The sequence below is a fragment of the Canis aureus genome, chromosome 33 (genome assembly GCF_053574225.1).
Source record: "Canis aureus isolate CA01 chromosome 33, VMU_Caureus_v.1.0, whole genome shotgun sequence".
Lineage (NCBI taxonomy): Eukaryota > Metazoa > Chordata > Mammalia > Carnivora > Canidae > Canis > Canis aureus.
The window spans coordinates 2,452,902-2,474,775 of NC_135643.1; the positions used below are offsets into that span (position 1 = coordinate 2,452,902).

The following is a 21,874-nucleotide window of genomic DNA, read 5'->3' on the forward strand; positions in this document are numbered from 1 at the left end:
AGTTCTTTATAGATCCTGGATACTAGCCCTTTATATGATATGCCATTTGCAAATATCTTCTCCCACTCTGTAGGTTGCCTTTTAGTTTTGTTGACTTCTTAGGATCACATCCCAACATCAACAACCTGCAAGGAAGATCTCCTAGACTCTGTCCTTTTGAGAAACTTAGGCCAAGATAGTCATTAACAGAAGTAGCTCAAAAAAAGCAAATGCTTCTGGACATGGATCACTCTCTAGTCACTCCATTGTTGGTTGATGACCCCAATGTGCTTTCACTCATGGTGGATTTGAAGTACAGGTAGAAGAGAAGCACTGGCTTATATGTAAAGCAGTAGCATTTAAACAGTATTGCACACACACACACACACACACAAACAGTATGGCACAATTTTAAGTATAAGGACTGTGAGGGTGTCCAGTTCTCAAAACTGACTTTGGACATCTTGAAAAAAGAAAATGACAGGCTCAGATTAGCCAACTGTAACTCAAGACATACTGTGAAAGTCAAATACATCCAGGGCAGTGCTTAAATGATTATTTCAGTAGCCACAGGGCAAACAATGCTAAAGATCAGGCACAGGGTTTGTATAACAATAGTAGAGCCACAACAAATATGAGCATAATCTTCAAGGTTGTGCAAAGTGAAACTGTAAACCCTGGGATGGAAATATTTTGTAGAAAAGCCAGAGAAGGGGTACCTTGGTGCCTCAGTCAGCTGAGAAGCCAACTCTTCATTTTGGCTTAGATCATGATCTCAAGGTTGTGAGATCGAGCTGCACATTGGGCTCTGTGCTCAGCAGAGTCTGCTTGAGATTGTCTCTCTCCCACTGTCCCTCTCCTTATGCTCTCTCTTAAATATTAAAAAAAAAAAGATAAAAAAGGAAAAGCCAGAGAAGCTCAAATCCCCAGATGTCATTGAATTCTCAGGGCCCTCTCCCTTCTTAGAAGAAAGAAACCTCCTTTTGCCTGGAAACTTGCAAAGTTCTTACATACAGAAGCCTCAAAAGTCCTTCCAAAGTCCCATTCATGCCTCCATTCTTTGAACTTGGGACCAATAACTATGGTGACATTACAGTACCAACTGAGCAGAGGTATACAGCACTTAAACCAAAAGAAACTAGCTTTCACACCCAAAGAATTCTAAGACCTGGGCTAACATTATGACCAGGATTAAAGAGAGATATGAATGTGGATCTTGAAAAGTGTTGAATCTGAGAGACCTGAGTAAGACTCTATATGGAATAATTTATTGACATAGTGGCCTTCTATTGTGATTCAAGATTTAAAGTCTTAGCAAACAATCAGTCCTAATATGCTGCTGGCATGATTCCTTGAAATTTGGTGTGGCAGGCTGTGTTCCTTGGGAAGCATAGTCTGAAATAGAGATTAATATGCAATTAGTAGGAAACTGAAGATGGGATGGTGTTTCAGAGGTGCTGAGGTGGACTTAGACTGAAACTTAATACCCACATACCTCCCAGGCATTGGATGCTCCCAGGAAGGGTCATTTAGGGTTCACAATGCTGGTGCACAAAGATTCATCATATTGGCATGAGAAAGTAGGGCTGCTGCTACACAATGGAAGGCAGGAAAAAGTATATCTGGAACCCAAGGGATTCATGGGGCAGCTCTTGGTTCTTCCTTGTTCAGGGGTGGCTTGGAAAACCCAAGCAACCTATACCCAACAAGCACAAAACATCTTGTTGGGACGACGGTCTGGGTCGCCAAATCTTAGGAAAGCAATCTAGATCCACTGATGTGCTGGTGCAAAACTGAGTAAAATCTGGAATGCATGACAGAAGAGAGAAGGTGACAAATATTAATCAGCCTCAAAATCAATTGCAATGGATTGTACCTTGTTCTCCGACTCCTTATTTTGTTGAGATTACAGTGTGTCATTACGTCAGATTCCTCAGATGCCTCACATCCTCTCAGCTCACTTCCTTACTGCAATCATAGCTTAGCAACCAGTTGCACACAGGTGTAACTTTTTTGTAAAAAAGATTTTATTTATTTATTCATGAGAGACAGAGAGAGAGAGGTAGACACAGGGAGAGGGAGAAGCAGGCTCCATGCAGGGAGCCCGACGTGGGACTCCATCCCTGGTCTCCAGGATCACGCCGTGGACTGAAGGTGGCGCTAAACCGCTGAGCCACCCGGGCTGCCCACACAGGTGTAACTCAACAGCGCTTTGCTTTCCGGACCACCACCCAATGCATTTCCCCCCTATGAGATTCTTGCATGAATCTACTTAGTGAATTTAATAGATGCACACAGGTAAGAGTTAACACCCTTTTTTCATGGGAGCCCCTACTCTCCTCTCCCACCCCTCATGAAGACAATTTTGAGGTGCACCCTAGTCAGCTCCTCAGAGTCAGTGGCCAGTTTATGTCCCAGTTGCCCATAGAGGTGATCGGCTCAATATTGCATCCTTGACTTGGCTTTCCCTCTTTATTGTTATCCCTACCCCCTTACTCTTTCTTGGGATCACTTCTCCAAATTACCTGCGTGCAAGCTTGTCTTGGTGCCTTTTTCTATAATTTCATGAGATTGCTTCTTACATTCATTTTACTAGTATCGGTACATTTTTGTCAAGGTCACGTGGTGAAATGCAAGGACACTTAGTGTCTTGATTCCTCTATTTTAGAGTATCTTCTTAATAAGCCAGTTATCCTAAAGCCTGGTCCCTCTGAGATACAGTTCAAGTGATTCTACTTTTGGAGTACTTCCTGAAGGCTGCCAATGTCAAGACCTCTATATAGAGAGGATCCTTGGAGTCAGTGACCAACTTATACTGGATCCTTGGTAAAAAGGGCCAATCAATAGGCACTGGGCTAAAGATCTGTCAATGTTCACAATCTGTTCCCCCCAAATCTTCCATTATCTTCCCTAAGCACTTACTAAACTGGACAGCTCAGTTGTTTCATTCTCTTCAAGAATAATCTGGTCCCAAGTATACCATATCTTAAATAACTTTTCAACTGAATATCCCTGAATGTAGTTTCAAAATTGCTATTTCAGTGTGCCTTCCCCCACCCTCCGTCCCAAGACTCTAAAGATGGAAGATACCATTACTATAAAACACTTCAAATATTTTGTGTCAAAAATAGAAATGTTTGAAAAGTGAATTCTTCGAGGATGAGGAATCTGTCCAGCTTTATATCCCCAAAGCAGCTTGTTCCTAGTAGATAATTGAAGTGTTGAATGAGTTTACTCTGTCTTGGGAAGTCTACTTATTAAGACTGGTTAATGTGGTAACTCAGCAGATCTGAAGGTTGCATATCAGCCAGTATGGGTTAGACCATGCTGCAATAACAAACCTTTATGAAGACACTGAGATTTGGCTGTTGTTTCTCACACATTTCTGTGTACGTCAGCAGGAAAGCTCTGTTCATCAGTCACTCAAAGATCTAGGATGGGAAGTTGAATCTCAATATATGCTTCCATTATCACCAAAGCAACAAAAGGGAATACGGCAAACTGCACACTGGGTCTTAAAGCCTCACTCAGAAGTGACACATGTCCCTCTGCTCAGATATCTTCAGCCAAAGCAAGTCATAATTACGGCTAACTTCCAAATCTATTCTAATCAAGGTACTGTTTAAACAGTAATACAGTTTTCACTAGAAAAAAAATGTAGCATGAATTTATAATTTTTTGTCTGAATTACCTTGGCTTCTTACTTCACTTTCCAAGAGATGTACTGACCTAAAAGCAGACACATACTGCACAGAGAAAGAGTAAAAAATCAAGACAAAGGTACGCAGTTGCAAAATGGCCATTTATTGCCTACAGGGGAAAGGGAGGGAGAGAAGAGGAAGTACACAGGTGCAAGGAAACAAGCATATATTTAGCCCTATACATCATGTGTGATCAGTACCCAATCTCCAAAATGGAAAAAAGTATTTTGTCATCTGACATAGTAGTTAAGGTTCTTAAGCACCTCCCTTCTGAGCTGCCACAAGATTTAAAAGGCAGGACTGCTTTGTTTAGTCAATGTTCACATTAATGAAAAAATACTACCACCCAACTGTGTCCTTTTGCACGCACATTTTGTACAGTGTCTACTGTGAAAAACATCTCAGCTGAGCAGTTCGGTCAAGTTTCAGACCTCATCAACTGTTTAATAAATAGAAAAATAAAGCAGCTGGTGATTTTGTCAGAGAGAATGTGTTCAGTAAGAGTAGAACCACTTTCTCCAAGGATAACAGAGTGTTAAATGATTAGAACGCCACAGAATCAGTCTATTAAACATTAAACACTAGTAAGCTACAATTACATGGCACTTCATTAAGTCTTCTAACAAGAGAATGAATGAAAAAAGAAAAAAAGGAAAAAAAATCTTAGATTTTTAAACTGATTAATGGAACACAGTAACAAATTGATTTAGTGCTTGGCTTTTTCCTAGGACAAAAGTAAAGTAAATATATAACCTAAAACAGGAGAATCTGTTCTGGAATAGTACCACTAGAAACTCCCAAGCATTCAAGGGATAAATTACCAAAATATCTTGCTCAGTTTTAAACTCAAGTGTTTTGCTTTCCAACCATTAAACTAATCACAAAAACACTTTATAGGCCACAGAATGACTCAAATATATGCAAAACAATGCATTATTAATTTATTGCCAAATAATGAAAATAGATGAATCCTTCCCTATTCAAATGGTAAGTTGAGTTGAAGAGTAGATCGTCATTTATTTGGCACTTGTTTTATGGTTGAAAGAAATCACAATACAAGATATAAATTAACCCATAGTGAATATGGCAAACACCCTGGCCTTTCCGAAAGAGAAGGTACACACTCTTTCTCTTTACCAAAAAAGAAGTCTCCCTCATTACCACCCCATCCAGAAGTAAAAAAAAAAAAGCCAAAGTTTGAAATGTTCATCCTCCTCAAAATATTCCAAGTAGTCCAATGAACTCTATTCCTCAACCTTTCCTAGATCAAAGAAATGCTTGCATTTGGACAACTGTACGAATGCCCATAGTGCACTTCTCAGTGCCGCTGGTGTTTAAGAAATTTGCCACTCACAACACTGAACAATTCCAGATCCAGTGTGCAGTAATACAGCCATCCAAACTCCTCCCACCCACCCCCACCCCTGAAAAAAGTTGGCAGAGCAACGCTCAGGAATTTCACAGGTAAGGGAATATATTTTTAGCAAGTTAAGCACAGAGAAAGAACAGTACAGCTTCTGAATACATACACACCCAGACTACTGCATCACTTATTGTACCAAGACTGAAACAAGTAGCAGGAAACTAAGCCTGTTAAGCAAAGCCATTGTTTGACACATCAACACTGAGCCAATTGTGTGAGTTAAGATAACTAATTAAACAAATGTGGTTCATATAACCATTAATAGCTTCAAAGAAAATACAGTTATATGTCAGTAACACAAAACTGAAGCAAGAAAGGGCCACTTTTGAGAGGGTTACCATGATTCTTATGCTTTTAGATTTAAAAGTGACAGAGGTACAAGTAGGGAAATAATCTAAATCTGGGGAGACTGTTGTAACAAAAAGAAGTACTAACAGGTGCCAAACTATGCTTTCTCCAAGTTTCTGAAAACTGCATGTACCAAGTATGCCAAGAGTCATATCCCTTGGCATTTACATACCCTTTTCAAAATGTGATTTACTGTTTCTGATAACATCATTTCTAGTTTTGGGACAATGCTACTGAGTTTAAACTAAGTGCCATAAAAAAATGAACATTTAATAGGCAGAAATGTCCTTATTTTATATGCTTTGAAAGTAAAATCTATTTTACTTAAAAACATTCCATTACTTTAATGTCATGATGTATGTTGAATAAAACCTCAAACATGCTTGTTTTCCTTTGGTTCCAAGAATAACCCAAACTTACGCCAAAATAAATTACTAAGTAGGTTAACAAAGCTTGCTTTTCCTAGTACCTGCCTACTTCCTACTGTAAGACTTGAGTAAGTAATTCAACAGAGAAACTTACATAAAGAAGGTATTTGGTTAAAATAAGAAAACATGCACGTTCTCCCTCACCACCTTCCTGAAAAAAACTTTTTTTTTTCATGGATCTTATTCAGAACACCCTGCAGTATAGGTATAAGAACTTTCTTCTTCTTATCCTTAAGCTTTAAGATGACACTTATTCACAGAGATTCCCAAATCATTTTCTGTAAAATCAAACATGCCCTTGGCATCCTGTTCTTAAATTACAACTTTGGTAAATAAGCCAGGTTAAAGGTGTAGTAATTAAGTTTCAATCTGAATTTGGTGATCATGATGCAATAAAAAAAAAATTAAAATCATTCAAAGTAACCATAAGTATAAAAGTTTTGTTTACGAACTGGAAACTTTAGTGGAATTTCCTGGCTTAGAAAAATATCCTAATTTTCCTAGCTAATTTGTCTACCTATAATTCTCAGAGTTCTATAAACATGATATAATTCAAAGGGAAAAGGTTAAACAAATCTACATATTAGTTGATTTTTTTTTTTTTAAGGTGAGGGCAGGTAGGAAAAAGATAGTACCTTATAAATGTGACAATTCACATTTCTGTCAAAATATAAGTATATATGAGTGCTATTTTGAAAACGTGCCATAAAGTTACTGCTTGCTATATAACCATTATTCTATGGCCCTGCCAAATGTATCAGAAACTGATTATGTTTTCTGTGACCAAAGCTACTGATCAGTCAGTGCATTTTACAAAGCTATTAAAATCACTCAGAATGTAAGACTTAGAAACAAGTACTGTAAGTACTGGGACACAGTCAATTTGCTAGAAAACCTAGCCTTGTATTAGGAATGAAAAACCATATGCCTCTGGTTCCATCAAAGAACACATTTAACCTATTTTGTCTTGTGCTTTCTCTACTTCTTGCTATTTGATTTGAAAGTATAGATGGCATTTGTGATTTTTAGAAACTCTTGGAAATGCAAATACAAACTTAATTTTTCACCCACTTAACAACAGATACTTAGGAGATACAATTTCAAAATGGAACATAGTTATGTTTGCCCATGTTCCATTTCTAATGTGCCACATCCTCAATTCTAATATAACCCATCATAGAATCAAGTGATACGAGTTTTAGGTATTTTCTCCCTTCTCTGTGATTCAATACATAACTGTAACACACCAAATAATAGGGACAAATAAGAAACAAAGCTTTATATTTCTGCAAACTACAACACTGAAACACAGTGGCTTATTTAATACATTCACACAGGATGCTTATTAGTAAAATTAAATATCTGCCTATGAATATCAGAAAAGTAATTTGAAAAGAAAGAGCTTGGAACAAGGCAAATGGGAGGGTGGAAGGGTGGGGGTGAGGGGGAGGGTGAAGCTGGTCTCAGAACCCATTGTGCCATTACCTGACTTTAACATGTGATATTCAAACGAACGTTCACACGCCTTACATCAAAGAAATGAAACAAAAATATTCAGCTACATTGTACAAAATTTTTTTTACATAAAACATCATAAATCTTGAACAGATTTACTATATCTGAATTCTAAAAAGTTGCCTATAGAATGGTGCTGGGATTCTGTTCTCTGCTTGCTTTTAGGCAGTGCTGTTGCTTAAAAGTTGACACCAGGCACAATATTTTAAAACAAAGTCAACAAAGCAAGGAGCAGTAAGTGGATTTGAGCCTTTCCCAGATGTCAGTCCTGAGGATGCTGCAATATTCCCCATCAAAATGTGTAAAGCTATGAGGCAGAAACTGATGCCTGAGAGAGTGGGTGACTTGACATGCACTTGTATGACTGTTGTAATAGCAAACAGTGCAGTTTTCCCTTCCTCAAACAACACTGTTTTAATAAATTTAAAGAACACTCCAGTTCTTAGACAAATATCAGAAATCATATTTAACAGTTAAAAAAAACCACACATTATCACAACCTAAAAATGCCCAAATTTTCTCTTAACTTCAGATAAAATATGCAGCAGCCCCATGGCATAAAGCTTATTAAACTTATTCTGAGAACTAGAAAGTATATAAGCATAAATATTTTACTTTCATTGAATATATACCATATGTCATTCACCTCTTCCTTTTGGCTTCTCACTGCCAAAGTTCCAAATGGCATGCGTTTTAACAAGACAATACTGAGGAGAGCAGCATTTCTGATCATCTGAATTGGCAGCTCAAAACAGATACCACTCCTTTTACAAAGGGAACAAAGGGTGAAAGGTGTGTGAAATTTGGGTAGTGGGCTAAAGGGAAACCGTGCACATGAAATTTGGGTTACCATGCCCCAAGTGTGTGTGCCACCCAAAACATAACACAATTAATTACCTACTTCAACAGAGCTATTACCAACATTTACTAAAACCACATTAAAAATACACAGGATAATGAATGGTTTGAAAGAGTGCATTTGGAAGCAGAGAGAACCCAATTACACACCTTCCTGCAACAGAGTGCCTCGAGCATACACAAAATAAACTTAAGCTGTTTACAATGTTTCCCAATTTTTTTTATTTTTTCCCTCTACATTTAACTATTAAAAAAGTTTTTATTAATAAATGGGCTCCTCTGTGGTTCATATACAATCATAAGTGAACTTTAAATTCCATTTTATACAAACATCTCAAAAAATATTGGGAGTGAAGTATGGTAGGAAATATTGCTCACATTGCTAATTAACATGCACATATGAAAGGAGGAAAATGTTTTGTTAGTGCATATACCTCCAGAGCAGAAAACCCACGCAAAACAAAAGATTTAAAATAAAACATACAGTAGCTGATTACAAAAAAAGGTAATGTCCACAAAATTAAGTTTTTCATGCTATTCTACTTTCCAGTACTATGGTTCAGGTAATCAATTTGCATGGCTAGATGTTGAATGTTTGAGGTATATAAGAAGGGATACCTGCACACTGAGGAAAATCTGTCACCTTAAGGGTTGTTTCTTTGTTTATTCTGGTACTTTACCATTTTTAAAAGAATATTTTATTTACATCAAACTCCACTCAACTACAATGACATTCCAATTATAATAGATGACAAACAACGCCTCTATCACTAGGCACTTTTAAAAGGGAGGTTAGGCTCTACGGAACCCTTCTGATGCAATCCCATATATGACGTTACATCATCCCACCACCCTCGTCCCACTAAAATCACCCTTCTGGGGAAACATTATCTTATATAGCCTGATTAATTTACTATGGAAGAAATTAGTAGAAAATGACCAAAGGAAATGCATCATTTAAGACTAATAAAACAGCCTAAGATGTCAGGTTTGAAAGAGGAGGCAAATTGTATATATTTAAAACTAATTAAATAATTTAGATTTGACCTGTACTTTATATATTAGTGAGACACAAATATAGGCTATTTTCTTTTAAAATTTCATTCACATAATGGAAAATTTCTTGTTTATTAAAAATATCACATTTTGAGACTAGAAACAGTAAAGTGCATGAAAAGTTTAAAATATAAATTTCAGAAAACTCTTATAGCAGCAAAAAAGCAGAATAAAGAAAAACTTAAAAACAGAGACACAACCTTTTCCTGTTAACTGTGCCCTAATTAACATCAAGTAGCCAACCAATTTTTCCCCCAGAAAACCTATTATGTTCACGGCCTCTTGAGTCATAGATCTTCAACTGGCCCCTCCTGGGCAAAAAAAGGATTCCAACATTTCTAAAGAGCAACAACAGTTGGGAATAAACCAGTAGCTTCTTAATTCAACCCTGACAGACAACGGAAACAAAGATTAAAAGCATATAATGGCCATTTGGCAACTAGAGTCAGGAAAAAAATGATCCAGGGTTTTCAACTACTCCATGTTCTCTCTACCCCTCAAGTCCTTGCCACTGTCACCTCAAAAAGCCCAAACCAGCAGCCACCTGTCCTACTTCAAGAAACACATGAGATATTTGTATCACTTTTCCCTTTTAAAACTTTGATCAGGGCCTTTTTATTCAGTAGTTGTTTGGGTTTTGTTTGTTTTTTTTTTTAAACACTGAACTATAACAGCAAAAATTAATACCCAGATCTTATCTATTTCTCCAGCACAATCAGGCAGAAGAAAGAGGTGGGTGACAATAATGAAGATATTAGACACTAATTTTGTGGGCATCCTAAATATAACAAATTCTACTTTCAAGACGTGTGGCAGTAGAAATTACCTACTATTTCCTAATAAACTAGAGAGAAAGGCTTAAAATTAATACTTCCAATGAGGTTATAACTAACAGAGGAACTAAATACAGAGTGATTCCTCAAAAAAACAAAACAAAACAAAACAACCAGTGCTTGCCCAACAAACTGTCATGTGCTGTTGAATGCTTGATTTTGAAAGCATATTGTGCAACCATCTTTAATTTCTCTCTTCTTCTATTATGGTTAAAGCTGTATCATAGTTTATGTACAGATCTAGCAAATTTAAGTGCTTTGTTAATGTGCAAAAGACCAGGGGAGCCAAAAATCAGTTTGTTATAATGGAAAACAGAAATCTAAGAAATTTTTCCCGTAAGGCATGCCACCAGTCAGTTTAAAATGTCATATTTATAGTTTTTAAAAATTGCCTTTTACAAAAATAGTTGGCTCATGTGAAACCATTCAAAAGAAAGTATTTGTTTTGGAAAAACAAATACACTGTTGTTGGGCCTTGAATTGGTGATTTATTAATTACGAATGCTGACTCCTAATATAATATGAAGAAGGTCCAACTTAAAAACAAATTAAAAATTTGGAAAGAGTAATACTTTGGTTCCAGCCCTAGTGCCAAATGATACCAATATACACAAAAATGTACAAAATCTTAGAGCAAACACATAATGAAAGGAACCTGAAGAAGCAGCTTAAGGATGGCCATACTTCACTCCTACATACTTTGATTTACAACTGTACAGGTCCATAGCAACAGATCCCCCCGTCTTTGCGGGGCAGTACTCCACTACCTCCGATTAGGCAAGTGAACACCATTAACAAGAGGCAGAAGTGGAGGGTGGAGTTCAAGTTGTGTTAACAGTGAGAAGTGGTCTGAAGGGATGTGAGGGTGTGGACACCCAGTGATGTTGTTCTCAACCAGCCATTGAGGATCTAAAGGCCCCAGGACACCAAGCACGTTCATATGAGTCTTGGAATAGAAAATGTAGTCAATCACGCCCTGGAAAGAGATTAGGGGTTGGAAAAAAAAGAAAAATATATGCTTAGAAAAAAAGAATAACTCAAGATATATAAAGAACAATTCATAATTTGTAAAAGCCAAATACCTGATTAACCTGTACTTCTAGTACCTGTTATCTTGACAATGGGTCAAATACGACTCAAGTCTTCAGTGGGTATTACATAAAATAAAGATGGCTCAACAGGGAAATACAGGACCCAACTGGAGTCATAAAGCCTTGTATGTGTGCATAAGTGGTAAGCAAACGGAGAAGCTAAACACACCTATCTAGGCATCTTTAAAATTGGCTTGCTTAAGTTACTGAAATCTAATACATCAGTATAAACATTATGGGAATACACTAAATCTATCAGTCACAACAAGCTTTTTATATAAATGCATAATGAAAAGGTATGACTCAAATTAACTTTTTAATGTTAACTGGCATTATTTTCAATTATTTACACATCAAGATATCCAAACACATATGAACGAATCCATGGTAAAGCAGGTTATATTTGCCAATTCTAGTTCAGCTTTCCCAGATATGCTACCTACGTACAAATACTACATACAGTTAATTTTTCCAATGTGTTCTTTAGAATACTCATTTTCACAAATTCTGGTATACTGTAAATTCTGGATTCCTTAGCAAAAATACTTGACAGGTATATATACATAGAGAAAGAGAGAGAGAGAGAGAGAGATACAATTGATATATATATATATATATATATATATATATATATATATATATATATGAAACTAGATGATTTATTTGGTTTGTCTGAGCATCATCAAGTTTTAAAATTACTGTGCTTTTTATTGCCCCGGGCTGTGGACACAAGAGGCTAAAGTCAAGGGGCACCTGGGTGGCTCAGTCAGTTAAACGTCTGACTCTTAATTTCAGCTCAGATTTTAATCCCAGGGTCTTCATCTCATGATCAGGAGTTCAAGCCCAGCATGGAGCCTAATTAAAAAGGGGAGGGGAAGATAAAGTTAAATTTCTTCCTATCCATATCAAAAGAGCCTGAGCCCAAGTGTGGAGAAATATTTCCAGATCTGGAAATATCTATTTAGAAATAGTAAACATAATGAGTTCCCGAAATATTATAATATTATAGTGAAATGGGCTACTTTAAAAAAATATAAAAAAAGAAAGTAGAGACTTTTAATGAAAAAAATTTGTATTATGAAATTTGGAAATAATTACCTCAGTTTGTTGACCAAGACCAAAATAATGAGATTGTGCTTTTGAGCAAGAGGGCCTCATTCAACATTTAGAAACCTTAATTTTGCCACAAAAAGGTACCTACTTGATTCCAAGGAAGGACTTTTTGCCATGAATACTCAAAGTCTAAACAGTTAAAAAAAAATGATAGTACAAAGCATTATCCTTTCGTTTTGGCTAATGCCCAGTTTTGCAGTGACATTTTAGGAAAAGGGTCAGAGTGGATTTGTCTTTATGAGACCACTTTTGTTTCAACTATAAATAAAACATAAATGAAATACTCTGTTACTTAGGTTGAATAAATCTCCTGTATCACTTCTTAAGAGTGCCATTATGCACACTAGCTGCTAGACTTATAGAATCCTTTGCACACACAGGCCCCAAGAAGATGTTAAACACTCTAGAGAGTAAGACACATTTAACTGGAGGAATCACTTTTAACTATTTTCTTAATTTGAAACATCCAGAGTAAAAGCTCTTATCAAAACCCTTAGTAAGGTCCTATCTGCAAACTCACCCAAATATTTGTACATATGTATGTACATTTACATACTGTCAAACCCACAAAGTAGGTTATTAGACTAATGATTCTTAACATTTTTTAATTCAAACTTTTTTTTCAAAGGCTACAATGTGGGGAAGTAGCCTTAATATTAGTAAAGACTATAGTAAGTTTATAGAACTGTATTTGAAAAAAAAAGAATAATGGAAATAGTTTATGAGCTAACATTATGCTAATAAGTTTTACTTATAAAAGAATGTGAGAAAATTATATACTCTAATAGAGAAAGATTTACTACTTGACAAAATAGGAAAAGTGTCCTTTTTTCATTAACTGGTTCAGGTACACCCTTAGATTGGTGGGGCAAAGAGCAGCAGCAGCAATAGTGGTGGCAGCAAATCTGCATTAAGATGTTGATTCAATTTACCTGTTGTTACAGTCTGAAGGTTTCTGTCCCCCCAAAATTCACACTCTGAAATCCTAATTCCTAACATGATGGAAATAGGAGGTGGGTCTTTGGGGAGGTAATTAGATCATTAAGGTAGTGTTCTCATGAGTGGGATTAATGCTCTATAAAGAGACCCCAGAGAGTTCTCTCAGACTCTCTGCCTAGTGAGGATACAAAAAAACAGCTCTCTGCAATCCAGAAAATCCTAATCTGAGCCTGACCATGCTGGTGCCCTGATCTTATACTTCCAGCCTCCAGCACTGTGATCAATAAACTTTTGTTGCTTATCACCCACACAGTCTATGGCCCATATTCTGTTAGCTATCACTAAGACACCTGGTCTACAAGCAATTGTCCTAAATGGCTTACCCATCCTTTGGTACATCCCAAATCATTTCTAGATTAAATTCGTCTGAGTTCTAAACAACACGAAACCTCTCTCCCCTCACTCGAGAGGTCTCTCTTTTTTTTTTTTTTAATTTTATTTTTTTTTATTTTATTTATTTTTTATTTTTTTATTTTATTTATTTATTTATTTTATTTTAGAGAGGTCTCTTTTTTTTAAGATTTTATTTATCTGACACAGAGAGAGAGCTCAGAGAAGCAAGGGGGAGCAGCAGGCAGAGGGAGAGGGAGAAGGGAGCTCTCCACTGAGCAGAGCCCAACATGGGGCTCAATCCCAGGGCCCCAGGGTCATGACCTGAACCAAAAGCAGATGCTTAACCAGCTAAGCCACCCAGGCACCCCTGCATCTGAGTTCTAATATCACTTTTCTACATTTCTAACTTATTCAAGGACCAAGAAAGTAAACAGATGCTATAAGTCAAGTAAATAAAATTTAACAAAAAAAAAAAATAAATAAAATAAAATTTAACAACACTCCACTGATGTAATGGCAGAATTCTGTATTTGGAACTGTATGTAATGTTAATTACATGACATTTTTTATGTCTGATACTATCTTTCCTTTTTTACTGATTGCCTTCAATACTGGGATGGCATAAAATGCTTTACATAAAACTGAAACACTCACTGTTATTAGGACTAAAAGCTTCATTTTCTGTTGTTAGGTATGCCCTTGGTTTGTTCTCTGGTCATCCTATCTTTAAATCTCCTCCCACTCTCCCATCCCATCCATCTATCTATCAAGCCAGCCAGTGTATTTATCTTCCTGTACACACCTGTCTCTCATGGATTTATAGCGCTGTCCTTCTGTCTCATCCTAACCTACATATTCAAACATCAAACACTCTCTGAGTCATGTGCTTTAGGTTCTTTTCCTGTACCTCTTTGGACAATGTAAATGGTTCAGTACAATTTTTGATTCAAATTATCACCACATGTAAAATCTTTTGAAGAAATAACAACAAAGGAATTTAAAACAATTAGATGGTTAAGAAAGATGGCTTAGGTGAATATCCCAAATTTTGTTTCTCTAATTTCCATTGATGGACAAGGAAAAATAACCTTTATCAAAGCCTAGATGAGGTAGAAATTTGGTCTTTCTACCACACCCATGCCAAAACAACAAGAGTAGCAGAATTATTAAACATTTTAGGGAATTTTAATTTGGATTTTCTGGGTTGTGCTGGCAAAGATGTATTATATATCACTATAGTCACAAGGACAGAAATTAACGTATAGTAAACTGTGGATCATTAAGTCTAGAGGTTTTCCTTTAAGCTTGCACAAGAGCAGTGGTATGCTACAGCCAGCTGTACCTGCTTTCTTAGTGTTTCATCTCAATTCTGAATTCAATGGTATTAGGTTGGGAGCTTGAAATCTACCATAGTGGGGAATACTTACACCACAGAAATCAACAAACACTGCAAGTTAGGGTTTCTTTTTCTGGGAAAGCTGGTTATTAAATATCTACTAGCACATTACTGCATATGAGTGATTTGAACAAAACGAACTATCACTGGGGATATCTCTATCTACTCTAACAGCAAGTACTAAAATTAGATTCAATTTATTCTAAGCAATTTTTTCTCCACTTTATGATTACAAAGTTGACTAATAACATCACAGCAATTTCCCTTCCTCCTCCTCCAATTTGTTCCTTAGAAAGGGGCTAACAACAATCACTGAAAATAAAAACATAAAAAGATTTTGGAGATGTGAAAGAGCTCATTTCAAAATTTTTCTTTGGTATTTTTATATATGACCCCTAGGCTTCTTACACCAAACCACTTTCTAACACCTGTATTTTTTCCAGGAAAGTATAAGATTTTAATATAGATGCCTGAAATGCCGGAAAGTCAAACAGAAGTATAATGGAGAACTATAGTCTGAAAGACTGATCAGATAATTGGCAACAGGAAAGTAATCTTAGTTACAGAAAACCACTACAATCTTTATTTCTTTTTTTATTTAATTTAATTTATTTATTTATCCATGAGAGACTCAGAGACATAGCGGAGGGAGAAACAGGCTCCATGCAGGGAGCCCGATGTGGGATCGATCCCAGGACTCAAGGATCACACCCTGGGCTGAAGACAGACACTAAACCGCTGAGCCACCCAGGCATCCCACACACAGTCAATCTTTCTAAAGAACAATATGTCCTCTAAATATGCCCTCTAAATTTTTTTATCTTGAAAAAATATCTCTCTTTTCCTTTTATTAATAAGCTGGAGTGTTCCACTGCCTGGGAATATATTAGTTTGACTACATCAATAGAGGGCTGTGTGTGTGTGTGTGTGTGTGTGTGTGTGAGTGTGTGAGTGTGTGTGTAAAAAAAAACAGACCCTCTCTAACCCCATCTCCCAAAGAAATTTGGAAAATTTAAAGATAGATAAGACATCTATGAAAATTACTAAGAAAATTCTTTGAGAATATTATATAAATTCATTCAAAGTAAACTTACTCATATACCCATATCAAGTTGCCTATTATTTAGATTCTTACTGAAAGTTAGGGAGTAATTATATTAATAAATATGAAGATTAACTATATTAATAAATATAAAGTGTTCTGAACAGTGCCTGGCACATAGTAGGCATTTTGGGAGTTTGGGCTGTTTATTAGCATTACTTGAAATGTGGAAAACAAGGGTTCAAAAAAATTCTCAAGTTAGCAATAACAAAAAACAAAGCTAACAAACCCCCTGACATTTAGTAGCATATTTCAAGGCATTTTGAGAATCTAAAAATTCCTGAAGATTATACAATTAAGCATAAATAATACAGGTCTTTCTTATCCTATGTTTGTATTTAAAATAATTTCTATATCAGCTCAAAGACTGTTACTCACTTTGAAATCAAAGGTGTAATTGGTGTAAGGCATCAAGTTATTTTCATAGGCGCTCTTCAGTTGGAAGCCATGTGTGATTCTCCCTTCTGAGCTTCCATTCTTCCCATTGCAGCTGAAGTTCATAAGACACTCATTGTACCTTAGTTCCTTGAAGTCCTTATGGTTGTCAGCTACTCCTCCATTGCTCAAATATTCCACAACACCTAACAGAAAAGAGAAAGAAGAAATACTACCATTTAGCATTTAGACCTTAATATAAGACTATACGACCAAAATTTCATTATCAGGTGGATATACCAGGTTCAGAGCAGCTTAATTAGGTTGAGCCATATATGAAACTGCCTTTTTGTGGTGGTTGGTTGTTAAAAAAAATCAAACATCAATAACTTCATATGGTTAAATCAAACTGGAGGGTATTTGCCTGTTCCAAAACAAAGTATCAGGATCATCCAGAAATATCTTCAGTTTTTTAATGGGTTCTTCAAACTAAAGAAGATTCCTTGAGGCAAAGGTGGCATTCACCAAGAAAGACTTAACCTTGAAGGCTTTAGAATATTATCCTAAACCACTATCTCATTAGTATCTCACTATCCTCTGCAGTCAATCAACAACTTTCAGGAATATGTATAATATAGCATACATAATAAAAAGTCATTTACAACAAAAATAGACTTTGCATCTTCAATATTTCAATGTCTATATTAGGTAGAAAGTATTCTTTATTTTGAACTATAGTGAATTCTTTTAGTCTGATACTATATAAGGGACATTATATGCTACAAAAAAACTACTTGGTAAAAAATATTAAATATGTATAAAAGCTAAAGTAGAACCATTCACAAAATACACTGCTTCCATTTAACAAGTAAATATGAAAAATATATCACAATGCTGCTGCCGCTGCTGCTGCTGCTGATGATAATGATTGATACTGTTAGCTATCTCTTTCTATCTGTGATCAGGAATGACAGCAACATATAATGAATAAGTGATGAGCACAGTATCAGTACTGTGAAAAGGAGCTATCATGTATCTAGCATTTACTATATGCCAGGCACTGTTTTAAGTACTTTACACACTTAAACCTCACAAACAACTTTATGTGGTGGCTAAAATTATTCCCTTATTTAAAAATGAGGAACTTACAGATTGCACCTGTAAGTGGTAGAAGCAGGATCCAACCCTGGCAGTCTGGCTCTAGAATCAGCTCACCACGCTGCACTGTCAATGACAGCTTATACAAATCAAATGAAATGGGGGAAACATATTTGAGAGGATTTCAACTCAAAAAAGGACTGAGAAAGGAAGACGTGGTTAAGGTGCCAATTGGGCTAGGGGCTAAAGACAAGTATGCAAAAGGATGATTTCAGCATTTGCTAAGGAGAAAAAGTAAAGATATTTTCTAGATTTGTGACTTACGAAAATTGAAGCACTTGGGTTCACATTTATTGTTGAGTGATAATTTCAAATAATTTAAAAGTTTACTGAAAATATAAAAAATTTAGAATATGCTACGTAATAGAAAAACAGTAACACTTAAATGTCTCACATTTGAACTTTAATATCTAAAATGCAGAACTGATTTTTTACAAAGATCTGAAATAATATAAATTAGGATTTAAAGTGGTTTAGTATAGCTCAAGAAGTAATGTCAAATCCAAGGAGAATGTGGATCAGCTTTCTGCATCTAATTATCAGTATTCATATATCATTTAATGAATTCATTGAAAAGTTGCCAAGCATTAAATGTGTAAATTGCCCTGGGTAACACTGACATTTTCACAATATTAATTCTTCCAATCCATGAGTATGGAAAATTTTTCCATCTCTTTATGTCTTCCTCAATTTCTTTCAGAAGCGTTCTGTAGTTTTTAGGGTATAGATCCTTTACCTCTTTGGTTAGGTTTATTCCTAGGTATCTTATGCTTTTGGGTGCAATTGTAAATGGGATTGACTCCTTAATTTCTCTTTCTTCAGTCTCATTGTTATGAAGACAGTATGGTAGTGGCACAAAAACAGACACATAGATCAATGGAACAGAATAGCGAATCCCGAAGTGGTTCCTCAACTTTATGGTCAACTAATACTCGACAAAGCAAAGACTATCCACTGGAAAAAAAGACAGTCTCTTCAATAGACCATTCTCTTACACCAGACACAAAGATAAACTCAAAATGGATGAAAGATATAAATGTGAGGCAAGATTCCATCAAAATCCTAGAGAAGAACACAGGCAACACCCTTTTTGAACTTGGCCACAGCAACTTCTTGCAAGATACATCCATGAAGGCAAGAGAAACAGAAGCAAAAATGAATTATTGGGACTTCATCAAGATAAGCTTTTGCACAGCAAAAGAAACAGTCAACAAAACTAGAAGACAACCTACAGAATGGGAGAGGATATTTGCAAATGACCTATCAGATAAAGGACTGTATCCAAGATCTATAAAGAACTTATTAAACTCAACAGCAAAGGAACAAACAATCCAATCATGAAATGGCCGAAAGACATGAACAGAAATCTCACAGAGGAAGACATAGACATGGCCAACATGCACATGAGAAAATGCTCCGCATCACTGGCCATAGGGAAATACAAATCAAAACCACAATGAGATACCACCTCACACCAGTCAGAATGGGGAAAATTAACAAGGCAGGAAACCACAAATGTTGGAGAGGATGCGGAGAAAGGGGACTCTCTTGCACTGTTGGTGGGAATGTGACCTGGTGCAGCCACTCTGGAAAACTGTGTGGAGGTTCCTCAAAGAGTTAAAAATAGATCTGCCCTATGACCCAGCAATTGCACTGCTGGGGATTTACCCCAAAGATATAGATGCAGTGAAACGCCGGGACGCCTGCACCCTGATGTTTCTAGCAGCAATGTCCACAATAGCCAAACTGTGGAAGGAGCCTCGGTGTCCATCGAAAGATGAATGGATAAAGAAGATGTGGTCTATGTATACAATGGAATATTCCTCAGCCATTAGAAACGACAAATACCCACCATTTGCTTCAACATGGATGGAACTGGAGGGTATTATGCTGAGTGAAGTAAGTCAGTCGGAGAAGGACAAACATTATATGTTCTCATTCATGTGGGGAATATAAATAATAGTGAAAGGGAATAAAGGGAAAGGAAAGAAAATGAGTGAAAATATCAGTGAGGGTGACAAAACATGAGAGACACCTAACTCTGGGAAATGAACAAGGGGTAGTGGAAGGGGAGGTGGGTGGGGGGTTGGGGTGACTGGGTGATGGGCACTGAGGGGGGCACTTGGCGGGATGAGCACTGGGTGTTATGCTATATGTTGGCAAATTGAATTCCAATAAAAAGAAATAAAAAAAAACAATTGGAAAAAAAAAGCTTCTCTACTTGCTTGTTTAGTTAACTATGTAATAAAAGAGCTGATTAGCAAGCAGCATCAGATCCTCAAAAAAAAAAAAAAAAAAGTTGCCAAGCTTATTAAACTACTCGTGCTGAATATTTCCTCGTTGTTTCTTCTCCATTGCACTCGGTGCCTCAGGATGCTGATTTTTTACTTGCATCAACAGCAAACCCCCCCACCCCACTCTACCTTCTAGTTGAATTTGGTCAATGGGCAGCACTGGCAGGACAGTAGAGTGAGACAGGGGGATATATTACCCCTGGCTCCCTTTTTGTTGATGTCAGAGATTAATAGTATCAGTTAACTCAAAGCCATCACTCCTACTACATAATCCTCTCTTTATAATTACTTTTTCTAAGTTCTGGTAACAGTTCCCACCACTCTCCAAACGTTGAGGTGTAGATGTGGTATAGAGTACCTAATTCCCTTAGTAATAGAGTACTGCCTTAACCCTGTACAAATTTTTGGAAATAGCTTCTTTACTAAACTTTCTGCAATTACCCCATGTCTTATTATCCCTGGATTCTTACTAATACATTCCCTAATTTCACAGAAAAATTCTCCACTCAAAAGTTAAGAGCAAGCTAGCCCTTCAACTAGAAGCTAAAGCAAAACTAAAAGCAAAAGGAAATGATGTCATAAATACCTGAATCTGGCAATGAGTTAAGATCTGCACATAGCACCAGCGGGATGGAATTAGGATCTGCAGTTGGGCTGCCAGGCCTACTAGAGGCTTTCTCCAGAATGTTTTTAACCTCTGAGACAAACATCATGGTCTGGATGAGTTTCACATCAGAATACTCTGGGTCCCAATGCATGTGGGCATTTGCCACTATAAGCAGCTGTTTGTCTGCAGCATGAATAGGCTTCATACCTAAATTTAAACAGTAGAAAAAAAGGTAAGATTATGCTTTATATATCCAAAAAGCAATTAGCTTAAGGTTTTCTCCCCAAACCCTGTAGCTCCTTATTTTTTTCCCATTAATTTATACCTTCCCTTTTATCTCATAATGTCTTAGAAGCTAAAGTGCTAAGATTCTGATAATTCCAACATGGGAATTACTCCTCTAGATCAGGGTAGACAAACTGCAGCCACAAACTAAACCTGGCCCACCACCTATTTTTGTACAGCCTATAGGATATAATAAGCCTGGTGCTACATTTTTAAAGGATTCTACAAAAATTTCTTTGAAAGACTGACAGAGACTGTAGGTGACCCACAGAGACTAAAATATTAACTATCTGCCCCTTTACAGAAAAAGTTTGCCAATTTCTGCTCTTATACACCCAAGTTAAGAATTTTATCATGATATAATCAACATTTGATTTTAGTGCCTTGATTTGCTGAGTTCTTGAGGTAAACAAGCACTTTAAATAGCTATCATTTAAAGATCACAATTACCTAGTGAGGCAGGCTTTCAGTTATTTGAATTACCTAAACCTTAACTTAAATTCTTCCCACTGCCCAGTACTCAATTCACCTTGCACTTCCTGAGCAAATCAGTGATGGATCGACAATAAAAGGCAGTAATACTATATATATTAATTTATACAAATTAACTAAGGAAGAAAGTTTCCTACTAAAACAAATTCATACCAAACACCCAAATAGGGCACCTGGATGGCTCAGTGGTTGAGTGTCTGCCTTTGGCTCAGGGTGTGATTCTGGGGTCTTGGGATCAAGTCCCACATTGGGCTTCCTGCATGGAGCCTGCTTTTCCCTCTGCCTGTGTCTCTGCCTCTCTCTCTCTCTGTGTCTCATGAATAATAAATAAAATCTCTAAAAAAATAAAACAAAATAAAAACAACACCCAAATAAAGTAATTTTAAAATGGAGACTTAGGGGATAGTGTGCTCTCAAAATGTGGACACTTGGGGTTTTAAATCTGGCTGTTTTACTGTTTATTTTCGTGTTGGGATGGTCACGTAACC

At 36.5% G+C, this 21,874-nt stretch overlaps 1 protein-coding gene across 6 annotated transcripts in view; it reads right to left on the reverse strand.

Moving 5' to 3' along the window:
- Positions 1-3,760: 3,760 nt before the first annotated feature.
- Positions 3,761-21,874, reverse strand: part of CNOT6L (CCR4-NOT transcription complex subunit 6 like) — a 113,673-nt gene continuing 95,559 nt past the window's right edge. For 5 of the 6 annotated variants that reach the window (XM_077882602.1, XM_077882603.1, XM_077882606.1 and 2 more), the window contains exons 10-12: positions 20,589-20,816; positions 16,554-16,756; positions 3,761-11,117 (exon numbers count right to left, since the gene is read on the reverse strand). In XM_077882602.1, coding sequence (XP_077738728.1) covers positions 10,905-11,117; positions 16,554-16,756; positions 20,589-20,816 — 644 coding nt within the window. In that variant the 3' untranslated portion in view covers positions 3,761-10,904. The remainder of the gene's footprint in view (positions 11,118-16,553; positions 16,757-20,588; positions 20,817-21,874) is intronic. The other variant, XM_077882607.1, reaches the window with a different exon arrangement.